At 40.0% G+C, this 25,978-nt stretch overlaps 1 protein-coding gene across 1 annotated transcript in view; it reads left to right on the forward strand.

The window, feature by feature from the left end:
• Positions 1-25,978, forward strand: part of CD2AP (CD2 associated protein) — a 74,224-nt gene that overhangs the window by 19,593 nt on the left and 28,653 nt on the right. The window contains exons 2-5 of the mRNA XM_030945022.1: positions 1,920-2,080; positions 17,683-17,836; positions 21,341-21,441; positions 25,432-25,552. Coding sequence (XP_030800882.1) covers positions 1,920-2,080; positions 17,683-17,836; positions 21,341-21,441; positions 25,432-25,552 — 537 coding nt within the window. The remainder of the gene's footprint in view (positions 1-1,919; positions 2,081-17,682; positions 17,837-21,340; positions 21,442-25,431; positions 25,553-25,978) is intronic.

Genomic DNA, 25,978 nt, shown 5'->3' on the forward strand with positions numbered 1-25,978 from the left:
CAAGTTGCTGCTGTGAGCATTTGCCATGACTGACACTCTGTTGTGATCCATTTCCCATGTTTAGCTTTGTAAAGCTGTTCTATGGGATATGCTGTCTGCTAGTGTGCTTCAAAACAGTGTATCATGAGAGAAATATGTGACATGGATATTTCTTACATTTTTCTACATTTATAGGTTTCCAGAATGGCTGAGTTGCGTTGGTTGGAAGGTGATGTTTTCATTTGCAGACTCTTAGGTGATGAATGGCTATTGTCTTTACGATTTGTGACTGTCAGAATTTCCTGTGTGTTTGGCAATATTTTGTCAGCCACTCAAGAGACAATTGTGTGCAGAAGCAAGACAGAACTACTCTGCTTGCTGCAGGCAGTAATGGGGGAATATGATGCTTTGAAACAAGCATAAAGAGTACATTTGGCAAAGATAAATATCTACAGTACAGAAAGATGTGCTAGAAGTTCCAGGTGCATATCATAGGCAGATAACTCTGGTGATGACTTCTGTTCATAAGGAAGAAAATTACTGTTTTTCATTAAAGGAAGAAAGTTTAAAAATTAAGTCTTCAAAAGTCTTCAAATTAACTCTGGCAAAATTAAATCTTCATGTTGATATCTACTGGTTCCTTTGTTAAAGGGTGCATTCAGAAAATAGTTTGCCTGACATATCATTCAAGCATCTCTTGCATTCATGACACCATCATATAGTTTGGTGTTTTACTAAGGGTTTTCTGGCTGCCCATAGGCAGCAGAGGGATAAAGGCTTAATTGCAATCACTGCAGCTGCACTTGTAATTAAAACTGCCCACAGATCAGAATTACACATTGGTTTAATGCAGCCTTAAGTTCAATAACAAGGAAATAATGCTTCTTCCTATTTGATTCCTTCATTTTTTAATTAATTGTTGGGTATTATTATGCACTGATAAAATAGATTAACCTGGGAAAAAAAACTTCCACAACCTTTCAGAATTTCTGTGTTTTAACCTTGTGCTCTTGTGCATTGTGATCTGCAGAGGAGAGGGAGGTTTCATTGAGGGCAGTGTTTTAACATTTGGCAGTGCCTGGATATTTGACTGAATTTGAGTGAGAGGGAAGATTATTTGATTGCTGCAGGTTTGTGGAAATTTCAGGCATGAACAGAATTTCTTGATGAACAAATGGGTCTTTACTGCCAAACAAGCCTCAAGCTGCCAGTGAGCAACTCTCATGGATCTTGTGCAACAGATGGACAAGTGTGTGAATACATTGCTGTGCTCCTCTGAGTAAACTTAGTTGTATCAAAAATAAAGCTCACTTGCTTATTCTACTTCACACAAACCAAATGACTCTGAAGGAGGGTCCTTTTTTACATATTTGCAATTTAGGTTGTATGATATTGGCAATCATACACCTTCTGGCTGTATTGAATTTCTTGGATCAAACCTGCAAAACTTCTGCATGCACAGCAATTAGTTTTTTGCAAACATAGTAGCAGGCTCAAGTATGAGGATTAACAAAGCATTGCAAGTATGTACCATACACACAGCATCTGATTCTTGGCCCCAAATGGGCACTGAGTCAGAAGCACTTGCCCTGTGGGCAGTGATTCATAATTGGTAAATCTTCAGCTGGAACTTGGTGGGGAAAAAAAAACATTGCCAGCAATTCCTTCACCAGTCATCAACAAAAACCTACCCACCACCACAAAAATATGACCTGGTGTCCTCTTCCTAAATTTACTTTATTCTAATAGGTGACTATCCAATTGTTTCTCCCTCTCAAAAATACGTGGGAATGTCACAGTTCACAAATGAGCATTGCTGTGAAGGGAGATGCTTGTTGTTAGCGTTCATTGTTAGGTTTTCCTTTTGAACATGCATGGTTTTCAAGTTGCATTTCCCAGTCTGGGTTGTATTCATTGTGCGTGTTTTTTTTTCTTTTTAGTGGACTACATTGTGGAATATGACTATGATGCAGTGCACGATGATGAGTTAACAATCCGAGTTGGGGAAATCATCAGGAATGTGAAAAAACTGGAGGAAGAAGGATGGCTGGAAGGGGAGTTAAATGGCAGAAGGGGCATGTTCCCTGACAATTTTGTGAAGGTGAGTTTTCTGCATTGCCTTGATTTTACTGTGATGGTGTGGCTGGGTCACTGTTACTGAAATAGCTGGAATACACAGAAGTTGTATTTGTAACAGGATGTTTTTGTTTTTTTTTTTTTGTAATGGGAAGACATTCAAGGTGCTAACATTTTTTTAATATGCTTTTGAAGATTTTTTAAAATTAACTTCTGCTGTCTGTTCTTACTTTAGCATTTATTTTGGCCTGTATCCTTGCATTATGTGTTCTGTGTCACTCTGACTTCAACCAAGTCGTCTGTAGCCATGGTTACCTGCTTTATTGTGATGAACTGATTAAAAAAACAAGAATATAAAAAACCCCTAAACCTACCCTTGCAGAAGACATCCAGCCGTGAGAGAGTTGGCAAAGTGGGGTCACAGCTCCTCTGTAATGAAAAACTGCATCCTCAGGCTGTGCTGATGTGGATTCTTCAGCCTGGATCGAGCTGCTTTATTTGAAGGGGCAGTTCTGTTTTACCTTGGACTCTGCTGCTGGCACTGCCTTTTTTGTGACTCTACAAACTCCTTGGTGTAACACTTCCATATAGTCCAAGTGAATGTAGGTATTCCTGCCCCTTTTGAAGTGAAATTAATTCCTTGCAAACCAGAATTTTCCATTGTATCTTACTATGATACTTTCATGTTGCAAAAACCCAAGGGGATATTGGTCCAGTGCTATAAACACTTCTTTACACTTACTTTAAATTTGACAATTTTTCTGAAAAATTGAAAAAGTAAAATTATTATTTTCTGATTTACTGTGAGGGGTTTTAAGATTTTCCTTTTAAAACTGATGGGAACAATCCAGTTGTTCTCAGAGAGGGTCTCCTACCACTGGAAAGTTTGTACAAATGCTTTTCACTTGTCTAACATTTTCAAGTTGTTGGTAGTTTAGTTCAAAGTAATTTTTGGGTTTTGAGTCCTGTATAAATAGTAATTTGACCTCAAGTGGTGTTTGATGGTCACTGTGCTGATGTTCTTAATTAGCTCTCAAGTGCTGTGTCGGGAGAAAGCATCAGCCTTGGCTCTTTGCTGCTCTGTGTGTCAGCAACTTGTCCTGGGTCAGATGTGACATGTTTCTGTGTTAATTACCATGCTTGTTGTGTCTTTTCTTGCCCTTCTGCAGCTGTGGCTTTTATAAACTTTGTTTAAAATTATTTTCATCCTGACATCTCAGCTGCAGGTATTTTTAACTTTCCAGCTGTTCATATGTCCATGGCGTGGTCGGATGTCCTGAATTACAGAGGACAGTCAGTGTTCCAGAAGGTGTAGGGGTTTGGAGAAGCAGAAGGGAAGTTGTGTAGAAGAAAATGATCACTTTTGTTTCATGACAACAGGGGTAACTTGCCTTCTTGGTGCTGGAGCTGAGTGCAGTTATGAGGCTGATCTTGGGAACTTTTCTTCAAGATGATATGTTTAGGCTGGAAGGCTGTTGTGCAGTGGTGAGATCATGGGAAAGCATTAATTGTTAGGAAGCTGACAGTTGTGTGTTTGCTTCATGGTCAATTTAATTACAGTTTCTTTGTAAAAGTTAATTTACAGGTAAGGATAGTTTGAGAGAATATTTCTGGGAAAGCTGTTGCAGAAAAGTGTTTTGGTGGTGCGTTGTTGTTGTTGTTTGTTTGTTGTGCCTCCTCTCAAACCATGCTCATTTGCTGCTGTGGTGGGTTGTTGGATCATGCTGCAGGATCTATGGAATATTTCTGTGACCAGACTGCTGCAAGTACCAAGCTTCAGCAGCTAAACTCAAATGCCCCTTCTTGGCCTGGCGTGCTGTTAACACCTGCAAGGCGTGGGTGGCCTGCTGGAGGGGGTGGAAATGAGCTCAAGCAGGGCTGGACTTTGGCCCTATGGATGAGGAAAGTCCCTGGAGAGATGGATTTATTGGTTTGCTGCTGAGAGCAGCCACCACCATTGGGAGTGGTAAGAACTGTGAGGATGCTGACAAGAAATGAGTATTGCTGACTTCTCATGACCCACATGAAAGGGAAGGAGCACAAAAGTCTGAAAGAGGACAGAAATGTGACCAGAGAGCACAAATTTCTGTGAGCAGTACTAAGGGTTGCACTAAGTTTTACATATTTGGTTGCAAAATTCTCGGGCTCTACTTAAATATTCATCACTTCCTGAAAGGATCATCTTACTCTCCTGTTATGAGTGTTATTTCATGCATTAAATGAGGATCTGGCCTGAATGCATTATGTGGTAAAATTTGTGGCTTATTGGTGACATATATATACACACTGGTTTGTTAAAAATTGAACTGTGGCCAGGATATAGCCTCTCCATGGATGGTTAATTTTAATTTGTGCTGATCTGGAAAATATTAAAATTTGAAGCTGAAAGTGCATGTGTTACCCACCAGATTTGCCTTCCTGTGTAAAATTAAAAACATAATAAATATGACAGATTAAACTGGGTAAAGACAAACATGTTTTCTTTTTCAAATGTTAGATGTTATTAGACAAGATAAATTATTTTTTTTTTAAGAAATAAAAGCCTTTGATTTTCATCAACTGGAAGAGAATTGGGAAGAAGGTTCTAATTCAAGCTAGTTTGTTTCTGCTAATTTTGTTAGTTTATCTCTTCTTCATCCTGTGTGAGGGCAGGAAAAGAGCTTGTTGCCTTGGTGCCAGCTGCAAACTGTCCTTGGCTGCTGGGCAGTGCAAGGCTGCTTCTTGCCTGTTAGAAGGACAAGCGAAATGTGGACAGGAGGATTATTGCTGCATGCTGCCTGAATATGTTGGATGCCCCAGATTCAGACTGTATCCTCACTGCTAAAGCAGATCAGTCCCCTTCTGTTCCCTCCTTATGGGCTCTGCCCATACATAGGATTTACTGCCATTTTATGCCACTTCTCATGCTTTGACAAATGCATCTTTTCTGTCTGAAGTATGACTAAGTGCTGTCAGCTTCATCTTGGGTTGTTAAAGCAGGAAATAGATTTTTGATTATGTCTTCCTTTTATTTCTCAAGTCTTCTAAATATGCAAAATAATTTTAAATTGTGATGGTAGGCTTGTTTCACGCAGTTGGGTCTTTGCTGTCAGAAGTGCAGCAGAGGAAGCTGAGACTGTATTTTTAATTGGGTTAATTTGTTGTACAGTGTGGGTGTGCTAAGCACTATGTGACTTTGAAGCACTCCTGTGGAGAAGGGAATTGATGGAAGCTTCTTGTGGATACTGATGTAATGTTGATGCTTGGTACCTTATGACATCATCTGGTAACTTTTTGGTTGGGTTTTTATGGCTTCTACCCAAGCATTTTCCATATTGATGGGGAGATCCTGGAGAATGACCAGAGCTTGGTTATGTCTGGTTCCTGGTGCCAGCTGGGACCAGAATGTTTTCTGTGAGCCCATCATTTGCTTGGGTTAATGAGCAGTCTGAGATGGTCTATCCCAAAAGGTGCAGGTGTTGGTGCTGACTTGTATCATTTTACTTTAAAAGAAAGAGAACTGGTAGTCTCAATTGAAGGGAACCCCATAAAGCTTCTGAAACCTCCTCAGATACCACTGTGCAGTGCCACTGAGTGGGGTGGGGAGTGGGAGGTGTTGTAAAAGTTGGCTGTGAACTCTGTGTGTGGGATGTCCAAAGCAGTCCTAAAACCAGGAGATGGTGGTAAATGTACAGTTAAATACAAGCAGGTTAAAAAAAAGTGCAAGCAAAAAATTACACTGCCTACTTGTGAAGCTCATTTCCTTGAATTCACTTTTCAGTGCTGCAGCTTCTTAAAGATGTTCTGCCTGTATTGCAGAGCTGGGTTTTGGAGTGCACGCATTTCCAGTGTTATTAACAAAACCTAGTCTGAAATTCCTGGTTAAACTGTGTGCATATCCTCTTTGAGTGGGGTTGAAATAGAGTTCTTGTTTCTGACATTGTTATTGCCATTTATCTGCTTCTTCCTGTATGGGCAATTTAAAATAAACAACTTCATAAATTCCTGAAAGGATTTAGCAATGGAACCTTGCAGACTTTTATTGTTTTCTTTGAGAGCAGCTTTTCCTTTCTAAAATCCATCATGGTGAAAAATGTGCACACATTCGTTTGTTTCCAATGTGATTTAGAGAACTGTAGTAATGCTGCTAGATTAAATGTGTGAGGTTTTTTGAGATATTAATGTGTGTGGAATGTGGAAGACTTTGATTTTGGGTTGGGTTTTACCTCTGTTTGCTTTTAGACTTTATATAGACTTTACTTTCAGTTCTCTGAAAGTAAAGATTAAGAGTCCAGGCCTCCTCTCCTTCAGGAAATTCCCCAGACCTCCCTCTTTTCTCTGGCCCAATGAGTCTTAACTCCTTTTTTGCATTTACTTTGACAAGATGGACTAAGATTCGTTTTTGTTGATTTATTTGAGTAATTCTGTTCACTCTCCAGACACCTGTTGTGTTGATAACTGAAAGTGATGATTTCGTATTCATCCTTCTGCTTATTTTCTTAAGGTTTTTGTCTCTACGTAGCTGAGAAGTTTTTTTTAAGAACTGAAGTTCCTTGTTTTATTTCATTTATTGCTATCTTAGTTTTGTAAATAGTTGTATTGTGAGTAATAGGCTTTACATGGTAGTAAAACCAGTTTGATCATAAGCTCACGGCAGTAACTCGGGTGAGGGAGGAGCAGTGCATAGATTAATCAGTAGCTCTCATCGGTTAAGGCAGAGAAGTTTGCCAGCGGGCTCTGGGGACGTTCTGGTGAGTGAGCTGGGCACTGCTCTGAGCGAGTTTGGGCCATGCAGCCCCTCAGCCTTGGAGCTGGTGCAGGAACAGCCTCCTGCCTGCACAGGTGTGAGCAGCTGCTGCTGCTCTAGCACCGAGCCTGGATCCTCTCCAGGTTAACACGTGAACTTTGCTCGCTGTGACATTTTTCTTCCTCCCCCTAAATAAAAAAAATCTGCAACACTGGGCGTGTTCGAGCAAATATGTCCTTGGAAGTGGTAAGCTTGTTTTATTTTCCATATGTTTTTAACATCAAATGTTGTAAACAGACTTTGTGTTTCAGGGTAGTGAATGGAGACAGCATGAATTTAAAAATTATGCTTGCAATTTGATTTTGAGAGTTTATGTAGTATATGGTGTAAATTCTTGGTCTTAGGATTGTTTGTGTAATAAAATTACTTGGGGTTGGTTTAGCTCATGTCCCCTTCTGTAGTATAGGGAGATGCTTGGAGATTGCAGACAACTACTTTGCTTGCAGAAAGAGTTCCTTTCTAAAAGGATGATTTGTTTTTAGTTGATTCTTTATATTCAACTTCCTGGGCTGTGTGTTTGCGGAAACAAAACACAGCCAAAGCCTCTTTTCTTCCCTTTTCATCACCCCTAGATGAACAATTTAGAGTAGCACAGCTGACCTACCTTCTTAAGCCTGTGTTTGCTGCCTCTGTCCTGTATTATCACTGTTGGGATGCTGTTAAACACAAGTGTGCTCTGAGCCAGTGAGAGTTTTGGCTGAAAGCTCCTTCAAGCATAGCATCTTCCTTAATTCCTTTTTAAAAATTGACCTCACCCAGAACTTGAAACAGGACTCATGGAGTTGGGAGGGATCGCAGACAAGACAGACTCTTCTAGGTTAGTTCTAATCTGGGCATGATTAAAAAGTGTAGTAACATCAGTTAAAAAAGCAGATGAATAAATAAACTTTTTAAGCAATGGGTATAGGTTAAGCCATATTTAGTTTGAAATAAATAGGATGTATTTAAGGTCTAAAATAAAATACCTGTTTCCAAAATGTTGGCATCTGCTCCTTAAAGTATTCTGTCCAAAATCTTTGCATCCAAGTAGGGCTTGGAGAAAGCAAGATATACAGCAATTTATCAATCCTCTTGGTCAAATTACAATTTCAGTTTATACAGCCTTTTTCTTTGCTTTATTATTGTTTTGAAGAAACTGTCACCACTAGCAATGGGTTGTGCAGGGATGTGACAGAGTGCTCAGAGCAGCACTGCTTCCCAGGCAGAGTAGGCAGACCTGCTGGTAAGAAGGTGATGTTTGCTTCAGAGCTGGCAGTTCTTGTTTCTCAGAAACAAAGATTACATGCAAGATTGAAAGCCATATTAAGTAATTTCAGTTTCAGTGCTGAGTATATGAGAGAAATGCTGGGCTCTTTGTCTTCAGGCAAGGAGTGAAGCTGAGCACTCAGGCTGGTGCTTTAACACCTGTTGCCAGTACTATGATGTCAACCCATTGTTCCTGCTGATTTTTCTTCAGGCTTTTGGGAGAAATAGGGCCACCGGAGGAGAGTGTTATTTCAGGGGGTACCTTGTGGATTTGCCTGAGCAAATCCTGCACCTGCTAATCCTATCCATTGGCACATGCCTGGGATTTGTGAGAATGGTGATAATGATTCCTGTACTTGTAGAGTGAGAGACAAGTCTCTGCTATCCAGCTGTTTTGGCCGGAATAAACAAGAAAACAATTTTTTTCCAACTGGAATGTTGATAATTGGCTTGGGTGAGCCTTGCTTAGGATGTGGAAACTATTGTTTCTAAAAACAACAGTAAAGAAAATTAAATCAGCTGAAAACATTGACAGCTATAACAAGTGGTACAGATATGTCAGCATTTTCACTGTCTTTCAGAGCTCACCATAATTTATTCCTACTCCTGTGATTTTCCGATTGAATCACTGGATTGACTGCCTGGGTTCAGACCAGTTGGGTCCCAACCCTGTGAAGTCCCTTTGTGATGTGACTGTCTCTGTCATGAAGAGGGGAAGTCTGGAGGTGTGTTTGATTTAGCACTGTAGAGCTGCTGTTGCTGACACAGCTCTGCCCACACGGCCATTTGTGGGCACCTGTGTGTCAGGTTGTCTTTTCAGCTGTCACCACATCCACACAGGAATTTCCTTTGTTGGTGTTGGTTGGGGATGTGTGAATTATTTCATATTCCAAGGCAATATAAGTGTCTTGTTTAGTAAGAAAGAGCATGCAAGTGAGTTGACTATTTGAAATATTTATCTTGATGGACTGTTAGATCTGAAGTGTCACAAATGCTTTCCTCAAAAGTGAGCTATTTAACTGCAGGAAATTTGTTGAAATGATGTGCCTCTTTCCTTGTCCAAGATGACGTATGCTTTAAGATGTTGAAAAAATCACCTGAGAAAAAGATTTCACTTTGCATTCACAAACTATTGTTTTATTGTAAGAATAAAAATCTGTGGTGTTGTGAAGTCTTCAGGAACACAGAATAGGGAAAACACTGGTGATTCTTGTAATATTTAGTATCTTTTCAAATATGGAATATTTATATGTTGATACTGTGTCAAGAGCATGAGAGAAATGGAAAAAGCTTCTAAGTTTTGGCTCAGTGGCAGCACTGATATGGAACTTTAGGGAACTTAAGGTGCTGTTCTGAATTACAGCAAGATAAAGTGTAATTAATGTGATTAATGACCTGTGTGAATACTGCTTAATATGCTAATCATTCCCTCTGATTTGAGTTATCCAAGTTTGTTGCTTGTACGTGTGCCTCTTGCTTTCCTAAATGCCACATCAGTTTGTGATGATGCTCTGTGGTAACGGCACACTCCTGGATACTCCAAGGCTGCTCTGATTGAGCATGATGGTTTGTGTGGAAGGAGCAGCAGGTTTATACATGTCCTTATTCATGTAATCACGTGAAGCAGTCTGCTCCTTTGTCCATCCTTATTTAGTTGTTACACTTCGTTCATGTGTAATTTTATAGCTTTCTCTCCAAGCACGGGAGCAAAGCAACCATTCCCTGCCTAGAGGCTGCAAACAGGGTGTGCTTCATCAGGAGGTGTTTGCAACCATCACTGAGTAAACTGCACAAAGTATTTCTCAGGCAGCAGAGACTGAGTGGGCTTGTCCAGGAACATGACTTTTAAGTTTAGACTTTCCCTGTGTACAGAAGTCTAAAATACAGCTATAAATATGCACTCTGGAATTAGTATATGTAATAAGACCAAAGAGGTCAGTTACTGTTTGCTGTAATGTTTGTTACATCCCAAGAGGCTCTGACTGCACATTCCAGCCATGTAATTGTAGTCCTTTGCCATATGTCTCATAAATCAATGTGTGTGTACACCCAACACAATTAATGTTAAATCGGTTGTTTTGCTTTATATGAGGGGGAATGAAGTAATTTAAGTGTGAACTTGAAGCTTAAACCTGCAGAAGGGTAGCTCATCTCTGTCCCGTCATCTCTTAATATTTGCATCAATTGGGGATTTTTTGTTTGGCCACTCGTCATTTTGGAGGGGGAAGTTAGGTGTTCTCTACTGTAGTGCTTTTAAATGTATGTGTTCTTTGAACACTGGCTTTATTCAATATTATGAGCTGATCTGAAAGCTTATTGTGGTAAATATTTTCTAGGTTTAACAAGCTTTTTTGATGCTCTTCACTTTGCAAAAATATATTTTGGTGTATGTATGTGAAATCATTAGCTCTGGACTTGTTGTAATAAGCTTTTGAATTCTTGGAAACTGATGGTGATAAGCATGTTACATAGATGCTTTCAAAACAGGAGCAGAGAGATGCATTTTCAGTTAAAACTGTTAGTTTATGTATCAATCTCTGGTAATGCCTAATCTTTAAACCTTTTCTAATATCCACTGAGACTCCAGATTTGTATTTTTAGCCCTTATTTGGCAATCTCTTAAGCATTTAACTTTGCGCCCTGGGCAAGACTTGTGGAGGGATGTGGATGTGTCAGTGTTTTAACTTGTGGCCACGAGTGAAATGCTGAAGGTTTTATAGGGAATGCAAAGAGATGGTGCCTTGGAAAAAGGATGCAGAAAAGAAGAAAACTGGGTGCAACAGAGTGGAGTCAGAAAGACAGGATGATGGTGAGAAGGAACTAGGGATGTTCTGAGTTGAACATCAGAGTGAACCTGTAGTGGATCCCACACTGGATCCCACATTTCTCTGGACCAGCAGGAGAGGCAATTAACTGGGAGAAGGGAAAGAAATGTCTTCCAGCCTTCCCGTGTGGGGAAGCAGATAAAACACATGGGCTGTGGGAGCTGGAGCTCTGTCTTGCCTTCTGTCACGTGTGATTCTTGCTTTCATTGATCTGAAGCACTATTTTGTGGCTGGTGGTTGACAGGACATTAACTGTTATTCTATAAAACAATTACAAGAAATATAATTAAATTTTCATATATATGTATTAGCAAATATAATAGAGAAGAAATGCAATCAGCATTTTAAAATGGTTTTATCTGGCTATGAACATGACAACACCATAAAATATTCTTAAGGTATTCTTTTCAGAAGTATTTTAAAATGAACTCTTTTCTTAATTAAATGATTGGGAAACATTGATGTAAAGATCTGTGCATCCTCTAGTTACTGCTGTTAATTTAGGATTCCTTGCTCTGCTGTTGGTAGACCTGGTGAGCTGACTGCTGAGCTGTGCTGCATCTGGGCTTTCAGGTTTTGTTTGAGGTCTCTTTTGTATTTTGCCAATATTAACAAGACTTCACGTCAGATTCTGTTTTGACACTTGCTTGGTGCAAAGTTTATACATATACAAATCTCCATGAAAAATTGAATTATTTGTATATATAAAAACTATATGCATGTATTTTTCTAATCTGTATCAAAATCTGAAACTTTGAGCCTACTTCTACATTACCTCTATAGAATGTTCCTTATGTAGAAAGTTCAGTTTTTTCTCTGGTCTTGACCTTCAAGTACCACAATTATTTGATTACTCAGGTTTTAGTCTGTAAATCTGCAGCAGTTCAGTTAATTTTTTATGCTTCCTGGAGATCCCACTTACTCCACATGTTGCATGTTGTGAGAAAGAAGTGATGGCTTGCCTGATTGATGATTGTTTTCCTCCCACACAAGGAGACAGTATGATTAAAAGATCTATATTTATCATAGATTATAACACATGTAAAAATATTGGTAATTTGTTAAGCTGTGTTATGTGATGTGGGTGTGGTTTAATAGGAAGCAACAACTCAGACTGTGAAGAGACAAAGGCAGAGAGTGATGCTGCTGCCTCTGTTGGTTAAGCATGATGGAGGGTCACCACTTAAACCCAGCAATTCACTGTTAAACATTCCCTACTTCAACCATAAATTAAGCCCCCAAAAATCAGCCCATGACACCTGTTACACTCTCCAGGAGGAAGTTGTCTTGCAAAAAAAAAAGGTTATCAATCTTGTCTATTGTTCAGATGGTAGCTGCTTTCATCTTTAGGTGATTTGTTTTTATTTTCAAGAATAATGTTTAGTTCTCTGGAGGTCAGGGGCAGCCTCTCACCTCTCCCAGCCAAACTCCTCTCCTGGGAGGTGGAACCTGCTCTGATCCCCTGAATGCTCCAGGGAAGGAGCTCAGCAGCTTCTCAGCTATTTTGGTCCATGGATTTTCTTATGTTTCCCTTTAGCTCAGGTAAAGTAATGAGACAGGTAGGAATAGCTGCACATTACTCATCTTTCTTTTGTTGCCTTTATTAAATATTTTGCCTGTGGGCACCAACATTGAGGTTGAGAAATCATGTTTTCTACTCAAGGAAGAGACACAGGCAAAATGAAAGGATGTGGGATATCTAAGGTTTAAGTGACTGGAGCTTTGAAGGCTGCCCTGTGCCTGTCTGTCTGTTGCCGTTACTAAAACTGGAAATGTGGTGCCTAAATAATTAGTTATGTGAAGATTTTTGTGCTCCAGGAACTGAGGTTTCATTGCTCTTGAACAGGTTACAGATGACAATCTCTCCCCTGTAGGCAGCTTACAGATTTTGATATATATTTATGTACAGTCACATTTCTATGTGGTTTTTTTCAGGAATGGGATTTTGCAGGCTGTGAACTTGTATAAACAGAACTATTGCTTGCTTCCAATTCCTCCCTCTCCCCTAAAATGACAAGTTCAAATCTGACTTACTTATTTTCTGCTCAGTAAAATGTGAGTCATGGGCTTAATTTGTCAGTCCATGGGTTCTTCATTGCTGTTCTGATGGAGAAGAAAAGAGATGAGATAATTGTATGTGTAGGCTCAGACATATCTTTGTGTATTCTTTATCTCAGCCCCTTTAGAGATTGAGACCATTATCTGCTGCTTGAGATCTTGCTTTAAAATGTACTCAGCCACTAAGAGTAATGCACATTATTTTTGCACAAAGTGATGTTACGGTGGAATTAATAAAAGAAGTCTGAAGATGATTGTTCCTTGTATAATGGCATATATAGGAGGAGATGGCAGCTGATGCCTTAATATTGATGCTTGAAGAATCTAGCTAAGGATTTAGATTTGCTGGATAATGAACTTCTCTGTGCCCTGTAATTCAGGAATAGACTTTGTATTTTTAACTCTTGGCCTTTCAGATGCTCTGACCTGCTTTCTGCATCTCCACTGCCTGCCTGATTTGAGAGCTCTTTGCTTCTGGCGAGGGAAGTGGGGAGGATCCAGCTGTCCCCGCTGGAGCTGTGGTGGGCGGGCAGTGCTGGAGGGGAGGCTGCTCCTGCTCGCCTCGGAAGTAGGTCAGGAGTGCCCGCTTGTTTTAACAGCATCGTGAGGCTGTGCATGCATTTACATGTGTTGCATTTCTGTCTGCATATAAAGAATAGTTCTTGCATCACATATTGCTGCACTTAGAGGATTTTGAGATTTTTATTTGTAAACATACACGTTTCCTTGAGGGATTATTAAACCGTGACAGATGCAATTAAAGCAAAAACCACTTTTTTTTGTTTGGCTAGTTAAATTTATATACTTGTTTTTTGCCTATCAGGCTGCAGTAAGTGTTGTGAAATACATATTTAGTGGAGATTATGAAAACTTCAAACCTTTATTTCTACTGCTATGGTTCACAACAGAGCAAGTGGGTGGTTGCTTCCCAGTGGAGTGTGTTTCACGCCAAGAGGCAGTCTGTATTGACCTTGTACTGCCAAGTCATAAATGCATAAAATCTGCGCTGCTCATGGAAACACTGACAAGCCTTGAACTGCAATTGGACTGGCAGGATAAAAATATTAAAATTTCCAGCTGCAGTTAATGTCATATTTCCATTTTGGTTTTGCTGGCATTGGCCTCACCTCGGAACAAGATGAAGGGTCCTGGAGCTTTTTGTTGGTATTGTCACAACACAGACTCTCTCTGATAATTTGTGTAAACAAGGCTGACTTAAAACCCACCAAAAACAAAGAAAGAAAACGGCCTTGTGAAACCCATGGACAGGAGTCTTGGGCATGTTCCGGTTGAGTATTGTGGTACCTCAGAGGTAGGACCTGTTGGCAGTGTCATTTTCCAACACTGAAGTTCAAGCAAGCTGTTTGGAAGAGATGTAAGAATTGCAAACTCATATTAATGTTATTAATAGGGCATGAATTAATGTTTGCATCAATAACTGTCAGTTTTGAGAGATCCTTGTGTAGAAATTACTTCCTTTGTGAAAGGAGTCATAAGGATCCAGGATGAAGATGCTGGCAGGAGTGATGGGTGTGTATGTCGGAAGATCCTGATGCGTGCTTTTGAAAATGAATTTCAGAGCACTTCCGTGCTGTTAGAAGACTGATGTGAACTACAGAGTTGTGGTGTAGTGGACCACATGCAGGTGTGGAGACCTGGGACTCCTGAATTTGTTTCAGTTTGGTTTAATTTTAGTATGGCTTATTATGCCCCAAGGAAGGATAATTAATGTTGCAGTTCTTCTCTAACAACGAGAACAAAAAAATATTCTTGCTTTACAAGAATGTTACGAAGGGTATTGGGTTAAATATGAAAAAAACAGTTCCTGGCCCATTTAGTCATTGCTTACTGACACCTTCTATAGTCCTTTGTCAAAACTAGATTTATGCCTGGCTGCTGTGGCAGAACTCTCTTATGTGGTTGTTTCTTCTCTCCTTGCGGCAAACAGCTCCATGTGATGCTCCAGTGCTGTTTTCTGATACACAAATTAAAACGTCACAGTCGACTCTGACTGGTACCTGGCTGGTACCTGGCTGGTACCAGTCCCATACCCACGTCTGCTCCTTGTAAATCTGACAGATTTGCAGTCTCTGCTCCTGTTTTTATCACAGTCAGCTTGAACTTCTCCTTACATCCTCTTTGCTTTGTGTGTCCTGGATTAGGCTGATTTCTCTTAATTGTGTATTGAAGTGTTCCCAGCTTTCCTATCTTGGCTGTGGTAGGAAGGTACAGAGAGTACCTGGTGCTGCCGGGCTCTCCCACTGTCTGATTGTTCTTTTTGATGTCTGCTGAGGAAAGCCTTCATCAGTAAATCTTCAGCCTTTGAATCAGGCAACAAGATTTTCTGTGTGTAATGACTATACACAGAATTATTTTAGATCCTCTTTTTTTTTATGTAATTGCACTGTACTTCCTGCTAAAATTTGCCATTGTCTTGTGTTAGACCCACCATACTTTCTACCTGTCACTACTTCAGGTGGACACTCAAGTCTGGCAAGAAAGTTGCTCAAGCATTCCTCTTTTTGGTTTTGGGTCTTTGGTCTTTTGTAGAGGGCACTGCTTTTGTCTGAAATAATTTCCTTTTATTTGTAACCTATCCATTATTTTCCTGCCTTTGATGCTGGACTTAAAAATATATTGTCTGTTTAATTCAAATTACTGATTAAGGTGGTGCTTATCTCACAATATTTTCTAGCATTTGGAAGCGGTGTGTGTGTTGGTTTTTGTTCTTTTTTCATCTAGTAAATAAATTTTTTAAAAAAGTCGTGGTTTGACCAAACTGCCTGTGTGGAGCTTGCCCACTTCCTTTTTGCATCTATGTGCTTTTTACAAAGCAATTGAAGCAACTGCTTCTGAAGTCTTTTGCGAAGTGCTGACCTTGGGAAGGACCCTCGAGCTGAGTCCTCACTGGAAAGTGTTAAAATTGAGAAACCTGGGGAAGTACTAGTTCCTGGTGCAGCTTGGAGATTTCAGAGCCTGTATAAATTGCATAGCAAAAAAAAAAAAAAATTAAAATCCAGGGGCAGGCAGAAGCACTCTAGGCAGATTTTCATGTACCAGTATGTTTTTAAGATGAGCAGAATGGCCTTGTCAGCAAGGCAGCTAGAAAGGCATTTTGGAGGTGACAAACTTTTCAGCTGTAGCCAAATTTAATTGCTTATGGTTTTATCAGACTTCTAAGTAATGGGCCAAAAAACAGCTGTAGGCCGGAAGAATGACAAAATCTTTGAAATGTGAAATGTCTACTCAAATGGGAGGTAGGATACTGTGCTATTCAAGAGGAGTTGGTTTTTAGTTTGTTTTGGGGTTTTTTGAACTTGGAAGATGGCATGGATCTCAGCAGAGCTAAGATCTCCAGGGCAGAAGTCACTGTGGAGGAAGGAGAGTAACAGCAGGAACTACTCTCGACTGTTTTCTAAAAAGCCTTTTTTATGTAATGTAGATGAGTGGGAGGAAAAATCCTGCTGTCTGTAGTCTTGCTCTGTTCTTTTGAGAAATTGAAAGATGCTTTGGTCTGTTTAACTTGAGGTTCACAGTACGTTTGAAAGCATCAGTGGATGTTCAGACCTGCTGAGTTTTCCAGCTGGACAGCTACAAGTAAGAAAGCTGGGCTGTAATAGTCCAAAAAGCACCAGACAGACAGGTCCTGGGGAATATGTTTCTCATATTTTTGGCATTTTATCAGTGTATGGGCAATTTATGGTCTTGAAGCTCATGTTCAAGAGTTCACATGACAAGAGTAAGTATATATATATGCCTTGCCAATTCTGTTTTCAAGTATTAAATATTTTATTGCAGCTACAGCTGCAATAACTCCGGGAGTTGTTAACCAGCGGCTACTGATGGTGGATACAGGAATTGTTGTGAAGTGGATCACAAAAAGCTGCAAGTACTTATGGGTGTTTGCATCCCCAGGAGAGCTGTGGAGCAGACAGGACCATGGGTTAGGAAGGGGATTCAACAGCTCCAGCTGCAGGCACAGGAGGGAGAGGAGGTGATCCATCTCCCTGATGGAACCCTTATGGATGCTCTGGGAACATGGGAGGATCTGAGCTGTGGGAGGTCTAAAGAGCATGTGGGATTTTGGCTGCTGGAAGCTGTGTTCTGCAATAGATGGGCCATTGATCCGACTTAATGGGTTTGTTCTTGTGCAAAGTGATGATTTCCTTCTTTCAGAGTATCTGTTCTCCAGTGGATTCCCATTAAATGAGCTGATGCAGTAGAGTGACTTGCTGCTTGGCCTTTTTGTCAAGAACTGGTGCTTTCATGTTTATAGGCTTTTCAGTCTTTTCATACAGCTTTATGTGTGAAAATATTTTAGTACCCTACCCTATGGTCTGTCATTCAAGTAATATTTATATTCTTAAAAATGTTTTCAAATATGAGGTGTTTCATAAAAGTTGTAATATGAGACTTCTGGATTCAAAGCTCCTTTTTGAGATTTAGAGTAGATGGTTAAAATGCTGCCCCTTTTTATGATTTTTCTTGGTGCATTACCTGTTTACTAACACAATTGTATGGAAAGGTCAAATTTATTACAGTCTTGGGTATGTTTAGTTGTAGGATGAAGGCCATGATTTTTGAATATAATATGTCATTATACCTCAAACGGTAAGTACCTGAAATGTGTCAGTCTAAGGTGCACCTGTTTAAAACCACTGACCTCTTGGGTGATTTGAGTGGCCTCTGAGTCTTTTGAATCTCTTGTTTCAGGAAGTTAAGAAGGATGTAGAGCCCAAGGATGATGCTGTGCCACTCAGGAGGGAGAAATCTGGCAATGTAGCCAGTCTTGTGCAGCGAATGAGCAGCTATGGGCTTCCAGCAGGAGGATTTCAGCCTCATCCCCCGTCCAAAGGCTTCAAGAAGAGTACGTGGTCTTTCCAATTCCTTCAGTTGTGCATGCTGCTGACGTGCATTTTAAAAATAAACATGAATTATTTAATGCATGACTTAGTTTTAAGGTTATGTGGAAAACTAGTAACATAGGAGGAAAAACTGATTCAAAGACAAATTTTGCTCCTGTATGTATGGGCAGAAAGCTTAAATGTAGCTTTTAACACCAGTAATAGGGATGAATTTTCCTGTGACCAGGATTTAGACTCCTTCCAGGTGTTAGAGAGCTCTGTAACTTCATGTGAACTCTGTTTGGATTATCAGGTATGTGAATGGAGAGCTGCAAGCCTGTTCATGATAATAAAAAATTTTCCTGTGGTCATTTTAAAAGAAAAGTTGAAACATGAAAACATCAAGTTTTGCTACAAATTCAGGGCTTTGACAAGGAAGGGCTGTATAGTTCAGATTCTTCCTGATAGGCTTGCTTCTGGTATGAAACAAGGTGCAGTTTGTGGTATTAACAAAAAATAGTAGTTTTCCTTTTGTTCTAAGAAACAGGATGGCAGGAGTGTAGCACTGGTGCTTCTGTATCTGTGATTTTTTTGTTATAATGCCAGTTTTTATATCAAGGTGACTGAAACCTAGAGCAGAAAACTTACCATTCCCTGCATCCAGCAATTGGGCTTGTGATTTGTATTTGGTCACACCAATCTCTTGTAAGATACTCCTTTAAATTACTGTGGCTTCCTCTGTCTTAAAAGGTTTTGAAGGCATTTATGATTTAAGCTTGCTTTTTAATAAAGTTCAGAACTTACTGGTTCTGGCATGTTTATGCTTTGTGGTTTTGCTTATATTCCACTAGTTGTTGTTTGAAACCCTGGAACAGGACCACCACCACCTTTACAAATTTTTTGAGACTTTGTTCCAGGAAACTAAGGGTTTAAAATCACTTTTTAGTGACTCTGATCTGTGTTTGCATGTTGGCAAAAGCGTGTAGGTGCCTGTTGGGTGTTTACACAGCAGACTTTGGAAAAAATATAACCTGAAAGATTAATGCTGGCCCTAGATAAATACAGCCAGACTCTTATGGGTCCTTCCACCTGGAGATACTGTAGGATTCTGTGAACGTGATCTCATACCAGTTCAGCTGTCAGCTATTGTTCTGGTCACCTTAACCCTGGAATGTTCCCATATTTTCCATGTCACATCCTCATGCTGGTGGCTGTGGCCAGGGTAGAAGGTACAGCTTGGTTTCTTTGCAGGGCTCTGGCTACTCTCATCCTTCTGGAGAAAATGGTGTTCAAGCGCTTCCCTTTAGGCACACAGCTGTTTACCTGCTGCAGTGACAGTCTGTGCCTTTACCTTTCACTTGCTGTTCTTTTTTTCCTGGAAGACTGTTTGAACAGCTCCTGCAGATCCTGTTTGCTATGTGCCTGGGCAATCACTTGCTTTCTAGAGCTAAGTTGTCTGTGTGTTTCTGGCTTTTCACTTGCTGAAATGAGGTTTACAATGTTAAAAACAGAGTTAAGTTTCTTTCATGGAGCTCTCCCTGAATTCAGGTATTTTTGTGTCAGGTGGGTGGTAAGCTGCAGGCAGAATTCCTATCAGTTAGATGTCTGCCTGTGTTTAGCAGAAAGAAAATACAGAAGTTGTGCTGTGTAACAGCAACAAAGAGCTAAATTTGGTTTACCCTATACAAAACAAACAAAACCTGAAGCCAGACAAGTTGTTTTGGGAAGGCACAGAATTGCCTGCAGGCTGCCAGCCCAGCAGTCCTGCAGCAGCACGTGAAGCTGGAGTTCTGTTCTCTGAGAGGACAGGTTCCTTTCCTGGGTTATTCTAGGGATTTTCAAAAATGGGAGGCAGTACTTCCTAAATTGTGTCGCTGGAAACAGACCTCAGAGGAGAGGGAGGTTTCTGGATGTGAAATGCATCCATGGGTTCCCTCCCACTCCCATTTAGATATAATTGCAGTATGAAAAGGAACACTGTGATCAGATTTATGCCAAATGGCAGTGACTTTTAAATTTGCCTTTTTTTGGTATCAGTTAATCTCCTACCAAACAGAAGCCTTGAAAGCACTGCAGGAGGCAGTAAAGGCTATTGAACCATTTATTGCAATTACTCTGAACTGAACAATCCCTCTGGGCTCATGCATGAGTTCCAGTGGAGGTAAAAGCAGGGTATATTATGTGGGCAATTATGTGTTACTAGAAATAACTCATAAAGCTTCATACTTCTGGTTTATTTGTTTCTTGCATAGATCATATACCAGCATGTAGAAAATTCTTGATTTGGTGAGGCCTCTCTCAGAAATTTTAGATGCTTGATGCCTGGCCTGTTTTGTACTGAGAATGCTGGGTGTGGTTTTCTGAATGCCTTGCTCTGGACTTTGAACAGTGCTGTTAAAAGACAAGGATCAATCTTGGAGGCAGTGTCTGTGTTTTGAAATGTTTTTACACAGCTAATCTTAATTGCTGAAGCTTGAGTGTGGAAGGAGTTCAAAGTCTAAGAGAGAGAGCATGGAAATCACACAGCTCCTGTAAGCTTAGGCTTTACCACCTCAAGCTTTTGATTGATATTTTCATTTAAACTGTGGCAGATTGTTTTTGAGGAGGATAGGGAGCATGCATGGGTCATAGCTCAAGATGATAATTGTTTTCAAAAGCATGCTGGCTGCTCTGTTGTGGGAAAGGTCTGAAGGCATGGCCTCTTGTTTGAAGGAGAAGTGCATAAACTGTCTGGGTTCAGCAGGAGTAGCGCTTCAGGATATGTGCAGAGTAATTAGGCAGTGTGGGTTCACACCACTGTGGCTGCAGGGCTTGAGTTCTCAGAAGCCACTTCAGTGCTCTCCCCTCTCAGGATGTCATTTTGCCTTTTTAATGTCGGCAGTGCTTTAATAGTATGGGGCAAACAGCTAAAAACTGCACTTGATTTTAATCTTGCCTTTGTCGAGGACTGCTAATTGACAGTTTGAATTACTAGATGCCATTACTAGATGCCACTGAGAAAAGGTAGGGGTTTTTTTAATTCACAGATAAAAATGAGTTCAGATTTTTAAATATGAGCCCAGCAAATGTTGGCATTACCTCAGAGCTGTGGTTAGCAAGGTTCTTGTTAGAGGCCAGAAGGTCTGTGAGCTCTCCAGTCTGGTGCATAACAAAAGTTGTTCCTGCTTTCAGGATTACTTAAGGACTGGAAGCTCAAACTTGCACATTTTCTTCCAAGTAGATACTAACTGGCAGTGATTGCCATTCCTGCAAATTTTGGTTGGGAAATAGCTTGAGAAATCACTGTAGTGGGGATTTACCTGACTTGCTTGTGTCAACATGCTTTTTATAGCAGGTTGGTAATTGGTATAGTGTTCGTTTATCAGAACCATGGCTCCCTAGCCTAAGGTGACCCGAGCAAACCACAAAATCAGGATCAAAAGCTACATAGCTATTTGGAATGGTTTCTGGGTCTTCAGGAGCAGGGTGTAGGAAAGGATGGCTCTCCTTTATGAGTGTTCTTACTTCTGGTGTTTCCCTTGGATCAGGGTCCAAGAAGCGGCAGTGCAAAGTGCTCTTCGACTACATCCCACAGAATGAGGATGAGCTGGAGCTCAAGCTGGGGGATGTGATTGACATCATTGATGAGGTAAGCTGTTCTACAGAGCTGGCTATTCATATGCTGAGAGTCAAACCACTTTTTTGGCTGATTATTTGTATTGCAAGCATGTCGGGGAAAATAGCATGGGAAGTAGTGTTTTTGCAGCTAAAATTAATAATTCTGGAGTTTTTTCTCTCAGGATCTAATACTAAAACTATGAATGCTAGATGTTTAGAGAAATATTTTATCATCACAGTAATAAATTGTGATCTATTACACAGATTCATTTTTTGAAAGGGTTTTACAGTTCTTTGGCCCTGTCTGTGTGATCCTTGGTTTTAGGCAGACATACTCCAAATTGGTACAGGTGAAAAATGTTATTTGACTTGATTTGTCATTTTCAAGTTCTCTTGTAAACCCATTGAATTGGAGTGGTGGTTTCTTATCTTTTCTTACCCATGTGCTTCCTTGGTGTCTGTTCCATGCAGTAGCAGTGGTGAGAAGCTTGTATGTGTCAGAGGAGTGTCTCTTTCAAATGTGAAATCTGTCAGGGAAGCTGTGGGAAAGATCAGAGTGATTGTGGAAGGAACATTTTTAGAACTCAGTGGGAAACTTATGCACAGCAGGCTCTGACCTTCCCTGGTGCCATCTCTTCCTCCCTGAGGCTCTGAGGAGGGAGAGTGAAGCTTTCTTTCTAGCCATGTGTTGTTGGTGGTGCTTTTTAAGTAGCTTTATGAGACTGTGTTTTTCATGTGCATGACCCTCTTTGGAAGAGAGTGCTAACCTGGCAGTTGCCAGGAAGGGCTCTTCCATTTTCTCAGCAAGGAAAAAACTATGTCCTTAGATGCATTTGCACTAATACTTCCAGAATTTAATATCTGAGAGTAAACAGAGCAGGTGACTTGCAAAACCTGCTCTCTAAACTCACAGTTTCATAAATGCCTTTGTGTGTGGGTGTTTTTTGAGGAGTGTTCCTGGGTAACCTCAGCAGTTTAATTTGTGGATGGTGCCTGCACTGGCAGCTGTGGCTGGATGGTCCAGTGTAAGCATTCATGAGAGAGCACATGCAGTGAACTATTGTGGAAGCAACTCTTTGCTTGCATGTGTTGGCATCTGGAATTATTTTCAGAGGGGTATGTGGTGTCATGTACCAGAGATGGCCAAGTAGCCAAACAGAATAAAAAAATCGGCGTTTCCTCATCTGGTTTCTTAAGGAAGTGTGGATTATATTTTATTATTTAGATTTTTTTCTGTTAGTTGCCATGCTAATTCCTTTTTTAATGATTTGAAAATATGTTTTTGTAGTACCCAGTCTTTGCTACTTGTTTGACAAATTTTTAGGGAAATGCTCCCTGATAGAAAAATAATGCAGCTTAGTATGGTCACAGAACCGTTTGTACACTCTTTTCATGGTGATGTAGAAAAGACCTGACAGGTGTAGACTATGTCTGTCTGCTTCATGAAACTGTACTGATGGGACCAGAAATGTAAAGAATGGTAGAAAATACTGTCCATGGGTTGTGCAATATGCTGGGATAAATTGTCTTAGTAATTTGTCCTCCCTACTGTGAGATAGTTTGCTTCTTTATGTTTATATGTAAAAGGTGTTGTTTCTGTGCATGCAGATGACTTTTAACTTTTACTTCAAGGAAAAATTGTTTGGTCACCTCTTTCTGTGGAGAGAATAAGGTAAAATCAGCTCTGTGAGGGGGATTGGCTCTATCAGTTACTTGAGAATAATTAAATATTTAGCCCTTGAGTGCTTTTTGTAAATTGAGTTGATATACATGACACCACTGATCATGAAATCAAAGGTGAAAGCAAATGGGTTCAGAAATTAAATGGTTGATATTGAAGAGAGCAGAAGTAACTTTTTGGGAAGAAAATTGTGCAATGTGCTGGCTGAATCCACAGCGCTTTTTGTTTCTAGAAAGTCACATGGGTTTTACACATGAAGAACATGCACAGAGTGCACATGGTGACTGTCATTGCTCTAAAACCTTTGTTTCTCCTTTATATCTTTCCCTCTGTCCTGTCAGGAGCAGCACTAAATAGCAGATTTATTTTTGTAGTATTATAGCTTTACTATTTGCATGCTGGTTTTTTTCAAGCAAAATAAAATGTCATATAACATCATTAGGGAAATTTTTAGAAAAAAAAAAAGAAAAACACAACAGATTGGTAAAGCTGCTTATTTCAGCCTTCTTCCCCATTTTTTCTTTGCAAGTCTGCGTTTTTTGTACAAATAAGTTGATGGGATTCATGCTGAAAAAAAAGTTCTGGTGTGTGTACCAGAGCTGTATCTCCCTCTTGTGGAAATTGGATCATATGATAATATTTTGGAATGGAGGAGAAGGGTTAAGAAATTGTCATCTGTGTTGCTGCTGCTAACAGATGTGCAGATGTTCTCCATCAAAACATGGAGAGCTTCTTTAGCCTGTGTCATAATGTTGATGAAAGAAACCTTTTCTGGCAATGCAGTTTGTGTCTAGTCAGGGGTTTATATAAAGGCAGTATGGTGAGGAGGCTGAGTGAGTGTGCCCAGGAAATTTTGGGTTTGTTCCTGTGTGCCTCTGAGTTGGCATCACTTTGCTTTGCTGTAAAGTGCTTTGCTGACCACATCTCTTGGCAGAAGAATAAATGGATGCTCAGGTCACTTTCTGTATTGTAACCATTAAAAGTCCCTTTCTCATGGCTCCTGAGTGAGTGGCGTGGGTGAGTCAAGGCATTTATATTTTAATTTTCTGTTATGTGTTCCATCAAACCTGAGGTGCCAGAGCCTGGGCAGCACTTGTCAGAAATCTGTGCTTAAGATTTTTTCAGAGGCCCAGTCTCTGAGTTTGAACCATCCACAACAAAGCTGTATTTTCGCACCAGGATGCCTTTAAAAACAACAGTGCTCTTTTCATTGCCTGTGTCTGCAGCTGCCAGGTTCTCCTTGGGCTCTGCTTGCCTGGAGGTGGACTGGCATTTAAAAACTGTGCCTGTGTGTCAGGCATAGTGACCTAAAAAGCCAGGCTATAAAAAGATAATGCAACCAGCTGCTGCTTGGTTGGCTTTTTTCTTTTCCTCTTGCTTTCCTTTCTTAAAAACAGCTTTCCAGCCTCAAAACAGGGCAACCTAAGTAAAAGATTCTGAAAATTTATCTCCATTATAGTTTTTAACTAGTGCTTATTAGGTAAATAAACTGAATTCATTTATGACATTTTAAAAACTGTTCATAAATCCAAAGGGCACAATTTTTAGTCCTTTGGTATCATTTTACCCCATCACCTCTTCCTGCCCTGCTTTTACTTGTTCTGCTTTAGACCATGTGTGGTATTCCTGATAAACTTTCCAATATGTTGCTAGACTTAGGAGTGTGGTGTAACTCCACAAAATCCTTGTGGACTTGGTGAGGTTGGGGCAGGTCCCTGCCCCTGTGGTGTATGTAGGGCCAGGCTGTGTTGTTCAGCCTTCTTCTAGATGGAGTGGAGAGCTTAATTTTCTATTTCTCTGATGTCCTTAAGGACCTTTCTGTGTTCTACCCTACATAATCTGTAGAAATTTAATCTTTCAAACTCATCTTTTGGTCAAAGTTGTGTGAAGCTGCCCTGTGGATATGAGGCCAGTTGGAGCAGGATTGGTGGAAACTGGACAAGACAGAGGAAAAGACAGCAAGAGCACATAAAAATTTCCATGGACACACAGACTCAAAGTTTCATCTGCATTTCATTAACAGTTTAATACTTCTTTGTTATGTTAAATGTGCAATGCCTCTTAGTCTGTTTTGAGAAAGTTGATGAACATTTTTCTGCTTTTCGGGATTAACTGGAATGGGCCTAATCTCCTGTTAGGATGATTGCTGTAGTGATACTAGTAACATTAAATTGTTTTCTTCCTCTTCTTTTTGTCTAATACTTCTACATGTTTGGTAGGTTTCTGTATAAAGAAATCGTGATAATTTGAACTTTCCCCAAAGCTGGTTGTGGAGTTTGTATGGAATTGAAAGGAATTTCCTTTTGCTCCATTGGTAATGTGCAAAATATTTCTATACAGGTAGAAGAGGGATGGTGGAGTGGAATGCTAAATGGCAAGGCAGGGATGTTTCCTTCAAACTTTGTGAAAGAATTGGAATCAATGGATGATGGCGAAACACAGGATGCTCTGGATGACACAGGTAGTGTTCTGTTTGTTGCAAACTTTTAGCAAAGTAATTTTTGATTTCTGGTATAATATGGGGTATTATGGTTAAAGTACAACAAAGTTGTAAAGAATTCAATCTTCCTAAGAATGATGTTCCCATTTCTTTCCAGAAAGTGTTAATGCTGAATATGAGGATACAGGTCTGCTCCCATTTTCACTCATAATAAAATGGCAGTCAAAGTCTTAATCTTGCAAATCTGTGGTATACACTTTATCACTAGAAATTTTATCATATTCAAAGTTGATATTTTTTTTACTTGGATATAAAATTAATCTTTTGTTTAATAGCTTTTTTCAGTCTTATTCTCACAGACATGAGCTCTCTAAAACAGAAAATTCAAGTGTTTAACCAAGTCATTTGGGAATCAAAACAGTGTGGAGAGCCTCAACTTATTTTAAG

Source organism: Camarhynchus parvulus, chromosome 3 (genome assembly GCF_901933205.1).
Source record: "Camarhynchus parvulus chromosome 3, STF_HiC, whole genome shotgun sequence".
In the NCBI taxonomy this organism is placed as follows: domain Eukaryota; kingdom Metazoa; phylum Chordata; class Aves; order Passeriformes; family Thraupidae; genus Camarhynchus; species Camarhynchus parvulus.